General features: G+C 44.9%; 1 protein-coding gene across 4 annotated transcripts in view; it reads left to right on the top strand.

The window, feature by feature from the left end:
* agmo (alkylglycerol monooxygenase) overlaps window positions 1-20,000 on the top strand; it is a 227,004-nt gene that overhangs the window by 118,196 nt on the left and 88,808 nt on the right. For all 4 annotated transcript variants that reach the window (XM_061915521.1, XM_061915520.1, XM_061915523.1 and 1 more), the window contains one exon: window positions 10,841-10,957. In XM_061915521.1, the coding sequence (XP_061771505.1) occupies window positions 10,841-10,957 (117 nt within the window). The remainder of the gene's footprint in view (window positions 1-10,840; window positions 10,958-20,000) is intronic.

The following is a 20,000-nucleotide window of genomic DNA, read 5'->3' as shown; positions in this document are numbered from 1 at the left end:
AGCTACAGAGCTAGCCTTAGACCAGGGGTCACCAACCTTTTTGAAACCAAGAGCTACTTCATGGGTACTGATTAATGCGAAGGGTTACCAGTTTGATACACACTTAAATAAATTGCCAGAAATAGCCAATTTGCTCAAATTATCTTTAATAAATCAATCTCTAAAAAAAAAGTACTTTATATATATATGTATATATATATATATATATATGTATATATATATATATATATATATATATATATATATATATATATATATATATCACAAATATTCTTTGTCGAAAAAACAGAAGCTAAAATGAAGAATTAAATTAAAATGTATTTATTATTCTTTACAATAAAAAAAAAGTTTTACTTGAACATTGATTTAAATTGTCAGGAAAGAAGATGAAGGAATGTAAAAGGTAAAAAGGTATATGTGTTTAAAAATCCTAAAATTAATTTTTAAGGTTGTATTTTTTCTCTAAAATTGTCTTTCTGAAAGTTATAAGAAGCAAAGTAAAGTCTTTAAAATATTTTCTTGGATTTTCAAATTCTATTTGAGTTGTGTCTCTCAGGATTAAAAATGTCGAGCAAAGCGAGACCAGCTTGCTAGTAAATAAATAAAATTTAAAAAAAAAAGAGTCAGCTCACTGGTAAGTGCTGCTATTTGAGCTATTTTTAGAACAGGCCTGCGGGCTATTCATCTGGTCCTTACGGGCTACCTAGTGCCCGCAGGCACCGCGTTGGTGACCCCTGCCTTAAACGTTAGCAAGCTTACATACAAATACTAACATTTAGCATGTGTGCAAACCATATCATGATAACAGTTAGCATGTTTAATATAGCAAGTTATATGAGTCAAAGGTGTATGCTGCGGAAATGGAGAAAAAAGTGTAAAATTAGATGAAAAAGTTAGCATGCTTAAGTTAGCTAGCTAGCATGCTATCGTCTGTATGCCAAAAAAGTAAACAAGTGTCGCATACCAAGTTGTATGACTCTAAACGTTAAACGGTTGTAAAATTAGCTCAAAAAGTTAGCATGCTAATGTTAACATGATGAAAGTTGGCTTGTGTCACATACCAAGTTATATGAGACTAAGGTGTATGGCTGGGGAATATAGAAAAAAAAAATACATTTAGAAAACAGAGTTAGCACTTTAATGTTAGCATGCTAACAGTTTACAAGTGTCACGTTTTATATGGGGTGGTATAGCTCGGTTGGTAGAGTGGCCGTGCCAGCAACTTGAGGGTTCCAGATTCGATTCCCGCTTCCGCCATTCTAGTCACTGCCGTTGTGTCCTTGGGCAAGACACTTTACCCCATACTTGCCAACCCTTCCGATTCTCCCGGGAGACTCGCAAATTTTAGTGCCCCTCTCAAAATCTCCCAGGTCAACCATTCTCACGAATTTCTACCGATTTTTTTTGTCCACCCGGACCTCTACAACCTGTCCTCACGTCCGCTTTTCCTCCATACAAACAGCGTGCTGGCCGAGCCTCACAATATATACGGCTGTTATGCACAGGTGAGTGAATGCAAGCATACTTGCTCAACAGCCATACAGGTCACACTGAGAGTGGCCGTATTAACAATTTTAACACTGTTACAAATTTGCGCCACACTGTAAAACCACAACAAACAAGAATGACAAACACATTTCGGAAGAACATCCACACCGTAACACAACATGAACACAACAGAACACATACCCAGAACCCCCTGCAGCACTAACTCTTTACCCACCTGCTCCCCGTGCCACACACATTGGTTTAAATGTAACTTAGATACAGTATAGGGTTCCACTATGTAAAGCGCTTTGAGTCACTAGAGAAATAGCGCTATATAAATATAATTCACTTCACTTATATGACTCTGGGCTAAACGGTAGCAAAATTACTTCAAAAAGTTAACATGTTGCTAGCAAGAAAACATTAGTATATTATCAGTTAGCATGTGTCACATAAGTTGTATGACTTTAAGGTGGAATTAGAGAAAAAAAGTGTAAAGTTTGAAAAAAAAGTTAGCACTTTATTGTTAGCGTGCTAACATGCTAACATTAGCACACTAACAGTTAACAGCTGTCACATACCAAGTGATATGAGTCTAGGGTAAAGGGAAGCAAAAAAATGTTGAAAAAGCTAGCAATTTAATGTTAGCATGTATGGTGTATGTCAGTAAAAAATCCAGATGTATTATCAATCAATCAATCATCCATCCATCCATCCATCCATTTTCTACCACTTATTCCCTTTGGGGTGACGGGGGGCACTGGTGCCTATCTTAGCTACAATCGCGCGGAAGGCAGTGTACACCTTGGACAAGTCGCTACCTTATCGCAGGGCCAACACAGATTGACAATCAATCAATGTTTATTTAAATAGCCCAAAATCAAAAGTTTCTCAAAGGGCTTCACAAGCCACAACGACATCCTCTGTTCGGATCCCACATCAGGGCAAGGAAAAACTCAACACAGTTGGATGACAGTTAGAAACCTTGGAGAGGACCACAGCGCCCCCCCGTAGGAAACCGGTGCAATGGACATCGAGTGGGTCTAGTATAATATTGTGAAAGTCCAGTCCATAGTGGATCTAACATAATAGTGAGAGTCTAGTCCTTAGTGGGGCCAGCAGGAGACCATAGCTAGTGGAGACAGGTCAGCAGTGCAGAGATGTCCCCAGCCGATGCACAGGCGAGCGGTCCACCTCGGGTCCGACTTTGGACAGCCAGCATTTCATCCATAGCCACCGGACCTGTGCCCCCCTCCACAAGGGAGATGGGGGCAAAACAGAAAAGAAAATAATCATCAGATCAACTGGTCTAAAAAGGGGGTCTATTTAAAGGCTAGAGTATACAAATGAGTTTTAAGATGAGACTTAAATGTTTCTACTGAGGTAGCATCTCTAACTGTTACCGGGAGGGCATTCCAGAATACTGGAGCCCGAATAGAAAACGCTCTATCGCCCGCAGACTTTTTTTGGGCTCTGGTTATCACCAATAATCCGGAGTTCTTTGAACGCAGATTTCTTGCCGGGACATATGGTACAATGCAATCGGCAAGATAGGATGGGGTGAGAACGTGTAGTATTTCTCACCTGCACAGGAAGCCAGTGCAGGTGAGCCAGTATAGGCGTAATATGATCAAACTTTCTTGATTTTATCAAGAGTTTAGCAGCCACATTTTGTACCAACTTTAATCTTTTAATGATAGACATAGGGAGACCCGAAAATAATATGTTCAAGTAATCAAGATGAGACGTAACGAACGCATGTATAATGATCTCAGCGTCGCTAGTGGACAAAATGGAACGCATTTCAGGGATATTACGGAAATGATGGAAAGCCGTTTTAGTAACACTCTTGATGTGTGACTCAAACGTGAGAGTCGGCTTGTGTAATTGTTTGGTTGTCAAATGTTAAGGTGGTATTTAGGGGTGTGGGAAAAATCGATTCGAATTCACACATAGTGCTTTATTCAAAATCGATTCTCATTTTTTTTTTAATCTTTTTTTTTTTTTGATTAAGCAATCCAACAAAACAATACACAGCAATACCATAACAAGGCAATCCAATTCCAAAACCAAACCTGACCCAGCAACACTCAGAACCGCAATAAACAGAGCAACTGAGAGGAGACACAAACACGACACAGAACAAACCAAAGTAGTGAAACAAAAAATATTATCAACAACAGTATCAATATTAGTTACAATTTCAACATAGCAGTGATTAAAAATCCCTAATTGACATTATCATTTGACATTTATAAAAAAAAAAAAGAACAATAGTGTCACAATGGCTTACACTTGCATCGCATCTCATAAGCTTGACAACACACTGTCCAATGTTTTCACAAAGATAAAATACTGTATTTCCTTGAATTGCCGCTGGGGTGCTAATTGATTTAAAACCTCTTCTCACTCCTGCGCTTACCAAAGGCATTCGGTAAAAGTAAGCATGCGCTAATTATTTTAAAACCTCTTCTCACTCTGGCACTTACCAAAGGCATGCAGTAAAAATTTGAGTGTGATGTAAGCTTGGACCTTAAATCCTACTGAATAGCTCTTAATCTTCTTTCCTTTATGCGATTTCAAATTAGCGGTATTGAAATCAGCCTTCTCCATTTTGAAAATGATGACAGGGGAAGTGTTACTTGTGATGTCACAAGTTTGACCAGGCGTCCCTTTTTTTTTTTTGTCTTGAAAAAGGGATGTTTTTGTCATAAAAAAGGGTGTTTTTTTGTGGTTGGTGCACTAATTGTAAGTGTATATTGTGTTTTTTTATGTTGATTTAATAAAAAAAAAAAAAAAAAAAAATTTTATCAAAATGAATAAAAAATCCTTCTGTGGCCCGGTGGTTGGGGACCACTGGTCTGTAGTATGACTCGGCCGGGGTTTGAACTCACAACCTACCGATCTCAGGGCAGACACTCTAACCACTAAGCCACTGAGTAGGCCCCACTTAATAACTTTTTGTTAGTTTAGGTTGATTTTGTCGGCGCCATTGGATCAAAGCGGTTGTGTTTTGCCAGAAGAAGACCAAATTACCCCATGAGGACTGGCACATATAGCGTCAAACTGACATATTGGCCACTGTAATATTGGCACAAATATTTTGGTCTCTCCTCTCTGAGCTGCCACCTTATCGTGGTAGAGGAGTTTGCGTGTCCCAATGATCCTAGGAGCTATGTTGTCCGGGGGCTTTATGCCCCCTGGTAGGGTCTCCCAAGGCAAACAGTTTCTAGGTGAGGGATCAGACAAAGAGCAGTTCGAAGACCTTTATGAAGAAGAAAAAACATAGACCCAGATTTCCCTCGCCCGGACGCGGGTCACCGGGGCCTCCCTCTGGAGCCAGGCCCAGAGGTGGGGCACGATGGCGAGCGCCTGGTGGCCGGGCCTGTTCCCATGGGGCCCGGCCGGGCACAGCCCGAAGAGGCAACGTGGGTCACCCCTCCAATGGGCTCACCACCCATAGCAGGGGCCATAGAGGTCGGGTGCGATGTGAGCTGGGCGGCAGCCGAAGGCAGGGCACTTGGCGGTCCGATTTTCGGCTACAGAAGCTAGCTCTTGGGACGTGGAACGTCACCTCACTGGGGGGTAAAGAGCCTGAGCTAGTGCGCGAAGTTGAGAAGTTCCGGCTGGATATAGTCAGACTCACTTCGACGCACAGCAAGGGCTCTGGAACCACTTCTCTCGAGAGGGACTGGACCCTCTTCCACTCTGGCGTTGCCGGCAGTGAGAGGCGACGGGCTGGGGTGGCAATTCTTGTTGCCCCCCGGCTCAAAGACTGCACGTTGGAGTTTTACCCGGTGGACGAAAGGGTAGCCTCCCTACGCCTTCGGGTGGGGGGACGGGTCCTGACTGTTGTTTGTGCTTATGCACCAAACAGCAGTTCCCACACTTTTTGGGAGCACTCGAGGGAGTACTGGAAAGTGCTCCCCCGGGTGATTCCCTTGTCCTATTGGGGGACTTCAATGCTCATGTTGGCAACGACAGTGAAACCTGGAGAGGCGTGATTGGGAAGAATGGCCGCCCGGATCTGAACCCGAGTGGTGTTTTGTTATTGGACTTCTGTGCTCGTCACAGTTTGTCCATAACAAACACCATGTTCAAACATAAGGGTGTCCATATGTGCACTTGGCACCAAGACACCCTAGGCCGCAGTTCCATGATCGACTTTGTAGTTGTGTCATCGGATTTGCGGCCTTATGTTTTGGACACTCTGGTGAAGAGAGGGGCGGAGCTTTCTACCGATCACCACCTGGTGGTGAGTTGGCTGCGAATGTGGGGGAGGATGCCGGACAGACCTGGGAGGCCCAAACGCATTGTGAGGGTCTGATGGGAACGTCTAGGAAAAGTCTCCTGTCAGAGAAAGTTTCAATTCCCACCTCCGGAAGAACTTTGAATATGTCACGAGGGAGGTGCTGGACATTGAGTCCGAGTGGACCATGTTCCGCACCTCTATTGTCGAGGCGGCTGATCGGAGCTGTGGCCGCAAGGTAGTTGGTGCTTGTCGGGGCGGCAATCCTAAAACCCCTTGGTGGACACCAGCGGTGAGGGATGCCGTCAAGCTGAAGAAGGAGTCCTATCGGGTCCTTTTGGCTCATAGGACTCCGGAGGCAGTGGACAGGTACCGACAGGCCAAGCGGTGTGCAGCTTCAGCGGTCGCTGAGGCAAAAACTCGGACATGGGAGGAGTTCGGGGAAGCCATGGAAAACGACTTCCGGACAGCTTCAAAGCGATTCTGGACCACTGTCCTCCGCCTCAGGAAGGGGAAGCAGTGCACTATCACCACAGTGTATGGTGCGGATGGTGTTCTGCTGACCTCGACTGCAGATGTTTTGGATAGGTGGAAGGAATACTTCGAAGACCTCCTCAATCCCACCAACACGTCTTCCTATGAGGAAGCAGTGCCTGGGGAATCTGTGGTGGACTCTCCTATTTCTGGGGCTGAGGTCGCTGAGGTAGTTAAAAAGCTCCTCAGTGGCAAGGCCCCAGGGGTGGACGAGGTCCGCCCGGAGTTCCTTAAGGGTCTGGATGCTGTGGGGCTGTCTTGGTTGACAAGACTCTGCAGCATCGCGTGGACATCGGGGGCGGTACCTCTGGATTGGCAGACCGGGGTGGTGGTTCCTCTCTTTAAGAAGGGGGACCGGAGGGTGTGTTCCAACTATCATGGGATCACACTCCTCAGCCTTCCCGGTAAGGTTTATTCAGGTGTACTGGAGAGGAGGCTACGCCGGATAGTCGAACCTCGGATTCAGGAGGAACTGTGTGGTTTTCGTCCTGGTCGTGGAACTGTGGACCAGCTCTATACTCTCCGCAGCGTTCTTGAGGGTGCATGGGAGTTCGCCCAACCAGTCTACATGTGCTTCGTGGACCTGGAGAAGGCATTCGACCGTGTCCCTCGGGAAGTCCTGTGGGGAGTGCTCGGAGAGTATGGGGTATCGGACTGTCTTATTGTGGCGGTCCGCTCCCTGTACGATCAGTGCCAGAGCTTTGTCCGCATTGCCGGCAGTAAGTCGAACACATTTCCAGTGAGGGTTGGACTCCGCCAAGGCTGTCCTTTGTCACCGATTCTGTTCATAACTTTTATGGACAGAATTTCTAGGCGCAGTCAAGGCGTTGAGGGGTTCCGGTTTGGTGACCGCAGGATTAGGTCTCTGCTTTTTGCAGATGATGTGGTCCTGATGGCTTCATCTGACCGGGATCTTCAGCTCTCACTGGATCGGTTCGCAGCCAAGTATGAAGCGACCGGACTGAGAATCAGCACCTGCAAGTCCGAGTCCATGGTTCTCGCCCGGAAAAGGGTGGAATGCCATCTCCGGGTTGGGGAGGAGACCCTGCTCCAAGTGGAGGAGTTCAAGTACCTAGGAGTCTTGTTCACGAGTGGGGGAAGAGTGGATCGTGAGATCGACAGGCGGATCGGTGCAGCGTCTTCAGTAATGCGGACGTTGTACCTATCCGTTGTGGTGAAGAAGGAGCTGAGCCGGAAGGCAAAGCTCTCAATTTACCGGTCGATCTACGTTCCCATCCTCACCTATGGACATGAGCTTTGGGTCATGACCGAAAGGATAAGATCACGGGTACAAGCGGCCGAAATGAGTTTCCTCCGCCGTGTGGCGGGGCTTTCCCTTAGAGATAGGGTGAGAAGCTCTGCCATCCGGGAGGGACTCAAAGTAAAGCCGCTGCTCCTTCACATCGAGAGGAGCCAGATGAGGTGGTTCGGGCATCTGGTCAGGATGCCACCCGAACGCCTCCCTAGGGAGGCGTTTAGGGCACATCCAACCGGTAGGAGGCCACGGGGAAGACCCAGGACACGTTGGGAAGACTATGTCTCTCGGCTGGCCTGGGAACGCCTCGGGATCCCCCGGGAAGAGCTAGACGATGTGGCTGGGGAGAGGGAAGTCTGGGTTTCCCTGCTTAGGCTGTTGCCCCCGCGACCCGACCTCGGATAAGCGGAAGAAGATGGATGGATGGATATTTTGGTCTGAAGACACCATCCAGAAATGACCTTGGATTGCGCTACAAACATGACGCTACTACCAAGACTGCATCGGGGCTGATGAATGTTCGAAGCAAAGAAAGACCGGCGGGAGAGTTTTTTCTAAGGAAGTAGTGTGGAACTACCACGCTGGTGGCTATTTATTGATGCAACATTTTCTGATAGCTAACATCAGCATTATCATTTTGATTTGAGCATCGAAAGTCCCATATGAGTTTAGCGGGAACATAACCAAGGCAGCATCGGTCTCAAAGGGAAGCGAAAGCCGGGGCAATGTTGATCCTTGACTGTCATTTTATCCGGGTAACCTCCTTTTAGTAATAGCACATAGGTGTTCTTCTTCCTTTAGTTTTTTGGTGGCACTCAGGCGTTCGCATCGACTTCTGTCTTTTTAACGGATTGGGAAAGGGGGAGTGACGTATGTTGTAAAGAAAGTCAGCACATTTGTAGTTTTTTTTTTGTGTAGCAGGGTTCCTGCCACCCTGCTCAAAGTCACTTAGTGCCAGTGAAAAGGATACAGAGGTGGCGGGGTAGCGGGGGGTGTATATTATAGCGTCCCGAAAGTTAGTGCTGCAAGTGTTTCTGGGTATTTGTTCTGTTGTGTTTATGTTGTGTTACGGTGCGGATGTTCTCCCGAAATGTGTTTGTCATTCTTGTTTGGTGTGGGTTCACAGTGTGGCGCATATTTGTAACAGTGTTAAATTTGTTTATCCGGCCACCCTCAGTGTGACCTGTATGGCTTTTGACCAAGTGTGCGTTGCATTCAACTGGTGTGTGTGAAAAGCCATGGATATTATGTGATTGGGCCGGCATGCAAAGGCAGTGCCTCTAAGGCACGCCCCCAATATTGCTGTCTGGGTGGAAATCGATAGAAATTCGGGAGAATGGTTGCCCCGGGAGATTTTCCGGAAGGGCACTGAAATTCGGGAGTCTCCCGGGAAAATCGGGAGGGTGGGGAAGTATGACTGGGGGACGCAACTGTTCTGTACTTCTCCCTATGTCCGTATACCACTCTGTACAGCGGTGTTTTAAAAAGTCATACATTTTACTTTTTGAAACTGATACCGATAATTTCCGATATCACATTTTAAAGCATTTATCGGCTGATAATATCGGCAGTCCGATATTACCGGGCATCTCTACAGACCACCTCAGGCCATGACAGCGGTGCCATTCAACTACAAAATATTTTATAAAGTTTGAGAATTTACTTAGTGCTGCTTTGATATGAATATGACGCAATAAATTGGCAAAAAAGTGAATTTTGTGTCTTTGCCTTGATCTTTTTTACATTGTTAAAATCAAAAGTTGGAGAGGAAAATTATATGTCCCTGGTGGGCACATGAATCAGTCCAAGGAGTAAAATGTTACACTTTTTATGTTTGATTTTATGCACATTTCCACGTCAAGTTCACGATTGAGACATCTCAACTTTGCTGTGAGAAAGGGCTTAAGGCAGATTTTTGGGGGTGGTATGTCGTAGTGCAGGGGTCACCAACCTTTTTGAAACCAAGAACTACTTCTTGGGTACTGATTAATGCGAAGGGCTACCAGTTTGATACACACTTAAAAAAATTGCCAGAAATAGCCAATTTGCTCAATTTACCTTTAATAAATAAATCTATATACCGGTACATATATAAAAAAGGGTATTTCTGTCTGTCAGTCCGTCAAGCCACATGTTACAGCAGCGTGGCTTCGTAGTAAAAGTGTGCGGGTACTTTCCTGGCCCGCCTGCAGTCCAGACCTGTCTCCCATCGAAAATGTGTGGCGCATTATGAAGCGTAAAATATGACAGCGGAGACCCCGGACTGTTGAAAGACTAAAGCTCTACATAAAACAAGAATGGGAAAGAGTTTCAACAATTAGTTCTCTCAGTTCCCAAATGTTTGAGTGTTGTTAAAAGAAAAGGTGATGTAACACAGTGGTGAACATGCCCTTTCCCAACTACTTTGGCACGCGTTGCAGCCATGAAATTCTAAGTTAATTATTATTTGCAAAAAAAAAATAAAGTTTCTGAGTTTGAACATCAAATATCTTGTCTTTGTAGTGCATTTAACTGAATGTGGGTTGAAAAGGATTTGCAAATCATTGTATTCCGTTTATATTTACATCTAACACAATTTCCCAACTCATATGGAAACGGGGTTTGTAGCTGACGTCAGCAGGCTGATGCAGGCCCGCTCATATTTTGGAGCTAAAGGACCACGTTCCAAAATGTTGAAACTTGTTAGAAAACAAGCCTAAAATCACAACGGTTTATTTTTTGTATTTTTTTGGGGGGGGGGCGTAGTTTACCTTTAGACATCATTTTAGGTCCCGAACTATGAAATAAGTGCAATGCTTTTAGCATTATAGGGCCCTTTAATGCTGACCATTGTTCAGAATGGGGTTGTACGGTATACCTGTTTAGTATAGTACCTCGATACTAATGAATCATATTCGGTCGGTACTATACCGCCTGTAAAAAGTACTGGTACAACACTAGTTCAGAAGGTGAGTTTTTGACCTTTCTTCATCAGTCCACGCTTGAATATGTTTTTTATAACACATTACAGGGTCTTTGCAAGTATCAATTGGATATATCGCCCTCTAATGGACTGGCATGCACTTTGCAGCGCATTGTGTCCCGTCAATGTGCATCGTTTTTACATGTTTTAGAAAGAGGCCTATAACATTCACGCTGTGCATTGTGTTGGCTGTTAGTACTGCACTAGTTGTGATTGGTACAAATAATAATGACTTAAGTGTAAAAGTGAGGCACTGACTTGGTGTAGAAATATACTGCACATAATGATAAATGGAACAAGTTTTTTCGGAAATTGAAGGATGTTTTTTTATAATTTTTTTTTCCATTGGCAGGTGACTGGAAAGGAAGTGCCTCATGAGCCCAGCTGCTCGCTGCCCTTACAAGTTTATGCGGTGACACATTTCCTGCTGGTCCTGCATACTTACCACAATCTGTTTGAAAACCAAGCGGTACGTATGCCTCACTTTTAGGACAACTGGGAATAAAAGCAAAGACGAAAGCAATTTTAAAATGTTTTGGCTTTTTAAGCCTTTTGCAGAGGTTCATACTAACTGGACACAAGAATGCTTATTTTCCCAGTTTAAGGTTGTTGGTCCACACTACTGGTGTTTTAGATAATTAATTGTCTTGGTGAAAATATTGATATTTTTTTATCACTCATTGTAATAAATCTATTCCACAATATGCAGTACATAAATTCCATTTACCGTATTTGTAGTTTTAGAAATACCGGTAATTAATGCTCCTCTCTGAGCTGCCACCTTATAGTGGAAGAGGAGTTTGCGTGTCCCAATGATCCTAGGAGCTATGTTATCCGGGGGCTTCCATGCCCCCTGGTAGGGTATCCCAAGACAAACAGGTCTTAGGTGAAGGATCAGACAAAGCAGCTCGAAGTATTCTATGGAATTACAAAAAGCGAGACTCCGATCACGGGTACAAGCGGCCGAAATGAGTTTCCTCCGCCGGGTGGCGGGGCTCTCCCTTAGAGATAGGGTGAGAAGCTCTGCCATCCGGGAGGAGCTCAACGTAAAGCCGCTGCTCCTCCACATCGAGAGGAGCCAGATGAGGTGGTTCGGGCATCTGGTCAGGATGCCACCCGAACGCCTCCCTAGGGATGTGTTTAGGGCACGTCCAGCTGGTAGGAGGCCACGGGGAAGACCCAGGACACGTTGGAAAGACTATGTCTCCCGGCTGGCCTGGGAACGCCTCGGGATCCCCCGGGAAGAGCTAGACGAAGTGGCTGGAGATAGGGAAGTCTGGGCTTCCCTGCTTAGGCTGCTGCCCCCGCGACCCGACCTCGGATAAGCGGAAGATGATGGATGGATGGATGGAGACTCCGATTTCTTTCGCCCGGATATGGGTCACCGGGGCCCCCCTTTGGAGCCAGGGCACCGAAGAGGCAACGTGGGTCCCCTCTCCAATGGGCTCACCACTGATGGGAAGGGCCATAGAGGTCAGGTGCGATGTGAGCTGGGCAGCAGCCGAAGGTAGGGCACTTGGCGGTCTGATCCTCGGATACTTAAGAAATTCTTGGGACGTAGAATGTCACCTCGCTGGGGGGGAAGGAGCCTAAACTAGTACGCGAGGTGGAGAAGCTCCGGCTAGATATAGTCGGACTCACTTCAACGCACAGCAAGGGCTCTGCAACCAGGTCACTCGAGAGGGGCTGGACTCTCTTCCACAATGGCGTTGCACGTAGTGAAAGGCGACGAGCTGGGTTAGCAATTCTTTTTTACCCCCGGCTCAAAGCCTGCACGTTGGAGTTCAACCCAGTGGACGAGAGGGTAGCTTCCCTTCGCCTTCAGATGGGGGGACGTATCCTGATATATCGCTTACGCACCAAACAGCAGTTCAGAGTACACACCGTTTGTGAATGCACTCGAGGAAGGACTGGAAAGTACTCCCCCGGGTGATTCCCTTGACTAACTGGGGGACTTCAAATCTCATGTTGGCAACGACAGTGAAACCTGGAGAGGCATGATTGGAAATAATAGCCGCCTGGCTCTGAACCCGAGTGGTGTTTTGTTATTGGACTTTAGTGCTTGTCACATATTGTCCATAACAAAAACCATGTTCAAACATAAGGGTGTCCATATGTGCACTTGGCAGCAGAACACTCTAGGCCGCAGTTCCATGATTGACTTTGTAGTTGTGTCATCGGATTTTTGGCCTCATGTTTTGGACACTCGGGTGAGGAGAGGGGCGGAGCTTTCTACCATCACCACTTGGTGGTGAGTTGGCTGCGATGGTGGGGGAGGATGCAGGATTGACCTGGCAGGCCCAAATGCATTGTGAGGGTCTGCTATGAACAGCAGTCGTCTAGAACATCTTGTCTCCTGTCAGAGAGTGTTTCAATTTCCACCTCCGGAAGAACTTTGAACATGTCACAAGGGAGGTGCTGGACATAGAGTCTGAGTGGACCATGTTCCGCATCTCTATTGTCGAGGCGACTGATTGGAGCTGTGGCCGCAAGGTAGTTGGCGCCTATCGTGGCGGTAATCCTAGAACCCGTTGGTGGACACCAGTGGTGAGGGATGCTGTCAAGCTGAAGAAAGAGTCCTTTCGGGTTCTTTTGGCTCATAGGACTCCGGAGGCAGCGGACAGGTACCGACAGGCCAAGCGGTGTGCGGTCTCAGCGGTCACGGAAGCAAAAACTTGGACGAGGTAGGAGTTCGGGGAAGCCATGGAAAACGACTTTCGGACAGCTTCGAAGTGATTCTGGTCCACCATCCGCCGCCTCAGGTAAGGGAAGTAGTGCACCGTGTATGGTAAGGATGGTGTTCTGCTGACCTGGACTGCAGATGTTGTGGTTCATTGGAGGGAATACTTCGAAGACCTCCTCAATCCCACCAACACGTCTTCCTATGAGGAAGCAGTGCCTGGGGAATCTGTAGTGGGTTCTACTTATCCTGCGGCTGACGTTACTGAGGTAGTTAAAAAGCTCCTTGGTAGCAAGGCTGTGGATGAGATCCGCCCGGAGTTCCTTAAGGCTCTGGAGGCTTTGGGGCTGTCATGGTTAACAAAACTCTGCAGCATTGCGTGGACATCGGTGATGGTACCTCTAAATTGGCAGACCGGGGTGGTGGTTCCTCTCTTTAAGAATGGGAACCGGAGGGTGTGTTCCAACTATCGTGGAATCACACTCCTCAGCCTTCCCGGTAAGTTCTATTCAGGTGTACTGGAGGGGAGGCTACGCCGGTTAGTCGAACCTCACAATTAGGAAGTACAGTGGTTTTCGTCCTGGTCATGGAACTGTGGACCAGCTCTATACTCTCAGCAGTGTCCTTGAGGGTGCATGGGAGTTTGCCCAACTAGTCTACAAGTGCTTTGTGGACTTGGAGAAGGCATTCGACCGTGTCCCTCAGGAAGTCCTGTGGGGAGTGCTCAGAGAGTATGGGGTATTGGACTGTCTGATTGTGGCAGTCCGCTACCTGTACGATCAGTGTCAGACCTTGGTCCGCATTGCTGGCAGTAAATCGGACACGTTTCCAGTGAGGGTTGGACTCCGCCAAGGCTGACCTTTGTCACCGATTCTGTTCGTAACTTTTATGGACGGAATTTCTAGGCGCAGTCGCGTTGAGGAGATCCGGTTTGGTAGCTGCAGGCTTAGGTCTCTGCTTTTTGCAGATGATGTGGTCCTGACAGCTTCATCTGGCCAGGATCTTCAGCTCTCACAGGATTGTTTCGCAGCCAAGTTTGAAACGACTGGGATGAGAATCATCACCTCCAAGTCCGAGTCCATGGTTCTCGCCCGGAAAAGGGTAGAGTGCCATCTCCGGGTTGGGGAGGAGACCCTTCCCCATGTGGAGGAGTTCAAGTACTTCGGAGTCTTGTTCACGAGTGAGGGAAATGTGGATCGTGAGATCGACAGGCGGATCGGTGCGGCATCTTCAGTAATGCGGACGCTGTATTGATCCGTTGTGGTGAAGAAGGAGCTGAGCCGGAAGGCAAAGCTCTCAATTTGTCGGTCAGTCTACATTCCCATCCTCACATATGGTCATGAGCTCTGGGTTATGACTGAAAGGACAAGATCACAGGTACAAGCGGCCGAAATGAGTTTCCTCCACCGGGTGGCAGAGCTCTCCCTTAGAGATAGAGTGAGAAGCTCTGCCATCCGGGGGGAGCTCAAAGTAAAGCCGCTGCTCCTCCACATCGAGAGGAGCCAGATGAGGTGGTTTGGGCATCTGGTCAGGAAGTCACCCTAAGGCTTCCCTAGGGAGGTGTTTAGGGCACGTCCGACCGGTAGGGGGGCACTGGGACAACCCAGGACACGTTGGGAAGACTGTCTCCCGGCTGGCCTGGGAACGCCTCGGGATCCCCCGGGAAGAGCTGGGCGAAGTGGCTGGGGAGAGGGAAGTCTGGGCTTCCCTGCTTAGGCTGCTGCCCCCGCGACCCGACCTCGGATAAGCAGAAGAAGATGGATGGATGCATGGTAATTAATGTAAGTTAGAAAATATAGATGGTAGTATAATTTTTGAAATTTAAAAAGTAATTGAAAAACAAATTTGTTTAAAAAATAATAAAAGTTGAAAGTTGAAACAAGTGAACATTGAACCCTGTAAGTATGTACCTTACTCTAAAAAACGATTAAAACATTGTTCTTTTTAAATGAATAACATTTTTAATATAAAAATACTAAAACTTATAGAAAATTTGCAGTGTATATAAAAAAAAAGCTAAAATTAAATGGAAAAATAAATAACTAAACAGCAGATGTTATACCATTCAAAAGACGAATCGTGTCTTCACTCGTGGTGCTACTATACACAAAATTCAAGTTTCAGTACAGTTCTATATTTAAAGGGTAGAGATTTTCAAATTGTGGGTCGGAACCCCATCGTGGGTAGCATTTAGGTGACAGGAAGATCCTGGGGAGTAGGGACAATTTTCATTATTTGTGTGAGATAAGCTAGCTTCTGCTTCGGCACGAACACATTTGAGTAATGCACAACACAATACGATAAGACAGCACTCTTTACCGACTCGAAAACATGAACAATTGTATTACAGTATCTGTAAAGTATTAGCCCACAATTCATGTTTTGTTTGTACACAGCTAGCCAAACAGCCTATGACGTGCTGCATGTATCATGAATACTATAAAGTGTGACTCACTCGATAGACAATTGTCTGTTTGGTCCAGCTGGCCTGGGACATTTTTTCCGGTTTATTTGGGTAAGCACTCAATTTGTTATGAGAGAAAATAATTGGGGCACATTGCTTTTGTTTCAATGTTTGACGTTTTTTGATTAAAAATACCGTATTTTTCGGATTATAAATCGCTCCGGAGTATACGTCGCACCGGCCGAAAATGCATAATAAAGAAGGGAAAAAACATAAATACGTCGCACTGGAGTATAAGTCGCATTTTTGTGGGAAATGTATTTGATAAAATCCAACACTAAGAATAAACATTTAAAAGGCAATTTAAAATAAAGAGTGAACAACAGGCTGAATGAGTGTACGTTATATGACGCATAAATAACCAACGGAGAAGGTGCCTGGTATGTTAACGTAACATATTATTGTAAGAGTCATTCAAATAACTATAACATATAGAACACGATGTACGTTTACCAAACAATCTGTCACTCCTAATCGATAAATCCGATGATATCTTCTTCCTCGATGTCGCTTTTAAACAACTCTGCCAACTCCAAAGGTATGCGCCGCTTCCTCTTGTCGTTTTCTGCTGCATATTTCACTACGTCCAGCTTGTTATCTGCAGTACATGATTTCCTTTTCGGTGCCATTTTTGTTCAGCCCTTCTCAGTTTTTATAAGTTACCGCCATCGTTGAAATGATCCATTTTAATAGCCACGGCAGTAGCATATAGCATGTAGCAGTTAGCATCTCATGACCCACAATGCACTCCTGCCATGACCCTCCCTCGCCGAATTCTAATTGGTTGACGTGTGTGTGTGACGATTGCTGACGTGTGTGTGACGATTGCTGACATTTTCTTCGTCTCTTCCGCGAAGGACATAAATAATATTATTTGGTATTATGTAGTCTGCAGTATATGATTTCCTTTTCGGTGCCATTTTTGTTCAGCCCCTCTCAGTTTTTATAAGTTACCGCCAACAATGAAATGATCAATTTTAATAGCTACAGCAGTAGCATATAGCATATAGCAGTTAGCATTACATGACCCACAATGCACTTCTGCCATGACCCTCCCCCGCCGAATTCTTATTGGTTGACGTGTGTGTGACGATTGCTGACATTTTCTTTGTCTCTTCCGCGAATGAGATAGATATTATTTGATATTTTACGGTATTGTGTTAATAGTTTCACACATAAATCGCTCCAGAGTATAAGTCAAACTATGAAAAAAAACTGTGACTTATAGTCCGAAAAATATCGTAGTAATTTTCATGCTTTTCTTCATTTGTAGTTTATTGAAATGACCAACATTTTTTTCAAATGCAGCATGTCCTGAAAGGTGAATGTTGTTTTTGTATTTCCACTGATGTAGTTTAGCATTGTGTGACACTTGCGTCTTACTGTTGTACTTTTGTCCATATCTTTGCCATCAGGGTCATATCTGATACAAAAACCAAAGTACAGCGGTACCTTGAGGTGTGAGTGTCCCAGTTTAGGAGTTTGATGGTAGACAAGCCGTCTATCGGCTAAAATGCTTTAGGTTGTGAGCCAAAATTTGGGTTACCAGCCTCCCAATCGCTCGTTTGCATAGCAAATGTCACAGTGAACTAAAGCAACCAGTCCTACTCGCTAGCTTTAACTTATAGCGGGAGACTAGAGATCGATGTATCTTTGTTTTTTTATGCATGGGTAGGAAGTGAATGTGAAGGTTAGTGCTGAGAACAAGTGGTTAATATTCCATCCATCCATTTCTACCGCTTATCCCTTTTTTGGGGTTTTCGCTGGAGCATATCTCAGCTGTATTCGGGCGAAAGGCGGAGTACACCCTGGACATGTCGCTGTTGATATTCATTGAAATAAATAAACAAATAAATAAATAATCAAAAGCATGACCGTGTGTGTAGCTCACTAGTGAAGCAGTTGGAGCGTAGCACTGCTCGTCTGCAACATAGTGAAGCTGAGTCGATAACGCCAGCCAAGAACATTCAAATAATATGCAAACAGTGGGCATTAATCCATGGAAATATGTGCTGTTTATAATTCACAATCCTTATGTAGGACAAGAAAACACATGCTTGGCTTTTTTCATGCATTCGAAATCGTAAATAAATAGCTAGCAATTGAGTCAGCAGATCAAGGGCCCTTTACTGCGCTGATTATACCCTCCAAAAAGCATCCAAAAACTGCCAACAATATTCCATTTACATGTGGTGACCTGAAAATTGACCAAATATGAGCGATATTGTTATAACAAGCCTTGACGCAGACGGACTATTTAAGTGGTGCATTGATAGCAGTGAGCTAATGCTAGCTTACGTTGCTTATGTTGACACAGTAGGTGCTTCTGCATCGTCTTAAACTTGCTAAAAGTACATTTTAGATTAGAATTCATGCGTCTCTGACCTGGTATCTAGACAAATGTGGCCATGGACCGGCAGGCTGGTCCACTTTCACATCTCCCGAGATGGTGATAAAAACACAAAAAGATGCTAGTAGCAGCAACTTTTGTTTAACCAAATGTAATAATGTGAGTGTCCCGTCGGTTGACACCCCAGCGAGATTAGAAATATTACAGTTAGTGTTTGATTTATCATGGATAGTTTGTATGTTTAACACCTATCAATGCAGCGGATGCTATATGGTCTCTTAATCCGTGTAGCATTCCGTATTCCTTTTTCCAAAAAAAACAAAATTGTCACAATGAAACTATATCCAATACTTGGCTTCTAAAACTTATTGCTCATACGCTTTGTGTTAGGGCTCAAACATAAAAGGTCCTAGATCATAATTTTCCCCAAAGTAATTGTTGGCTCTCACGAAGACAATTTGATTAGCATCGTTGTTGATGTGGAAAGGGATCTGTGGTTCATAGCGCAACGTCACGCGATCATATGACCGGCTTGCTAATTATCTTCTCAAAATGGCTCTGGAATCTCCGGGAGATTGATACTATTTTTGATCATATCTATTTATGCGCAAACTTTGGAAGTCTTTTGGTGTCATGAATCAGATGTTTACGCAACTTGTTTTTCCACTCTACTGGTACTGTAAAGGGCAACATTATCACCAGACCTATGTAAGCGTCAATATATACCTTGATGTTGCAAAAAAAAGACCATATATTTTTTTAAACCGATTTCCGAACTCTAAATGGGTGAATTTTGCCGAATTAAACGCCTTTCTATTATTTGCTCTCGGAGCGATGACGTCCAAACGTGACATCACCTAGGTATTCAACGCCATTTTCTCCACCACATTACACGCAGCAAGTCAAATCAACTCTGTTATTTTCCGTTTTTTCGACTGTTTTCCGGTACTTTAGCGACATTATGCCCCGTCGGTGTGTTGCCGTAGGGTGTAACAACACGATTAGGGACAGATTCAAGTTGATTTACGGAGAATGTGCATCAATTAGCACGGCATGCTAATCGAGGCTAACATGCCATTTAGGCTAGCCGTATGTACATATTGCATCGTTATGCCTCATTTGTAGCTATATTTACATCCAGCCTTTCCCTCCATCCTCATTTAATGCCAAACAAACACTTACCAATCGACATATTTAAGTTGCTCCAGTGTCAAGAGATGCAAAAGTCCCTCGTTGGGTTTTTACTGGCGATGCTACGACAGACATGGCACACAGATGGCAAGAATGTCTGGATATCCTGCGACACTCAAAGCAGATGCATTCCCAACGATAAAGTCAAAGAAATCACAAAGTTGAGTTTTGTTGATGTTATTGACTTATGTGCTAATCAGACATATTTGGGCGCGGAATGACTGGCAGCTAATCGATGCTAACATGCTATTTAGGCTAGCTGTATGTACATTTGTAGTTGTATTTGCATCCAGCGTTTCCTTCCACCCACATTTAATGCCAAACAAACACTTACCAATCGACAGATTTTAAGTTGCTCCAGTGTCAATGCGAAAGTCCTGATCGTTTGGTTTGCACATTTTACCGGCGATGCTAAGGCAGACATGGCCGAATAGCGTCAATAGCTATTCGCTCAATAGCTTCAGTTTCTTTTTCAATTTTGTTTTCGCTTTCTGCCTCCATACTCCAACCATCCGTTTCAATACATGCGTAATTTGTTGAATCGCTTAAGCCGCTGAAATCCGAGTCTGAATCCGAGCCAATGTCGCTATTTATTGCTGTGGTATCCGCCATATTGTTTTTATTGGCATCACTGGATGACGTCACAGGAAAATGGAAGGTGGCTTCGCAGATAGCAAAAATCAGGCACTTTAAAGCTTTTTTTTAGGGATATTCCGGGACGGGTGAAATTTTGAAAAAAACTTCGAAAAATAAAATAAGCCACTGGGAACTGATTTTTATTGGTTTTAACCCTTCTGAAATTGTGATAATGTTCCCCTTTAAGGCTT

The sequence above is a fragment of the Nerophis ophidion genome, linkage group LG11 (genome assembly GCF_033978795.1).
Source record: "Nerophis ophidion isolate RoL-2023_Sa linkage group LG11, RoL_Noph_v1.0, whole genome shotgun sequence".
Taxonomy (NCBI): Eukaryota; Metazoa; Chordata; class Actinopteri; order Syngnathiformes; family Syngnathidae; genus Nerophis; species Nerophis ophidion.
The sequence above is the reverse complement of the archived record's forward strand: the minus strand, read 5'-3'. Positions and strand labels throughout refer to the sequence as shown.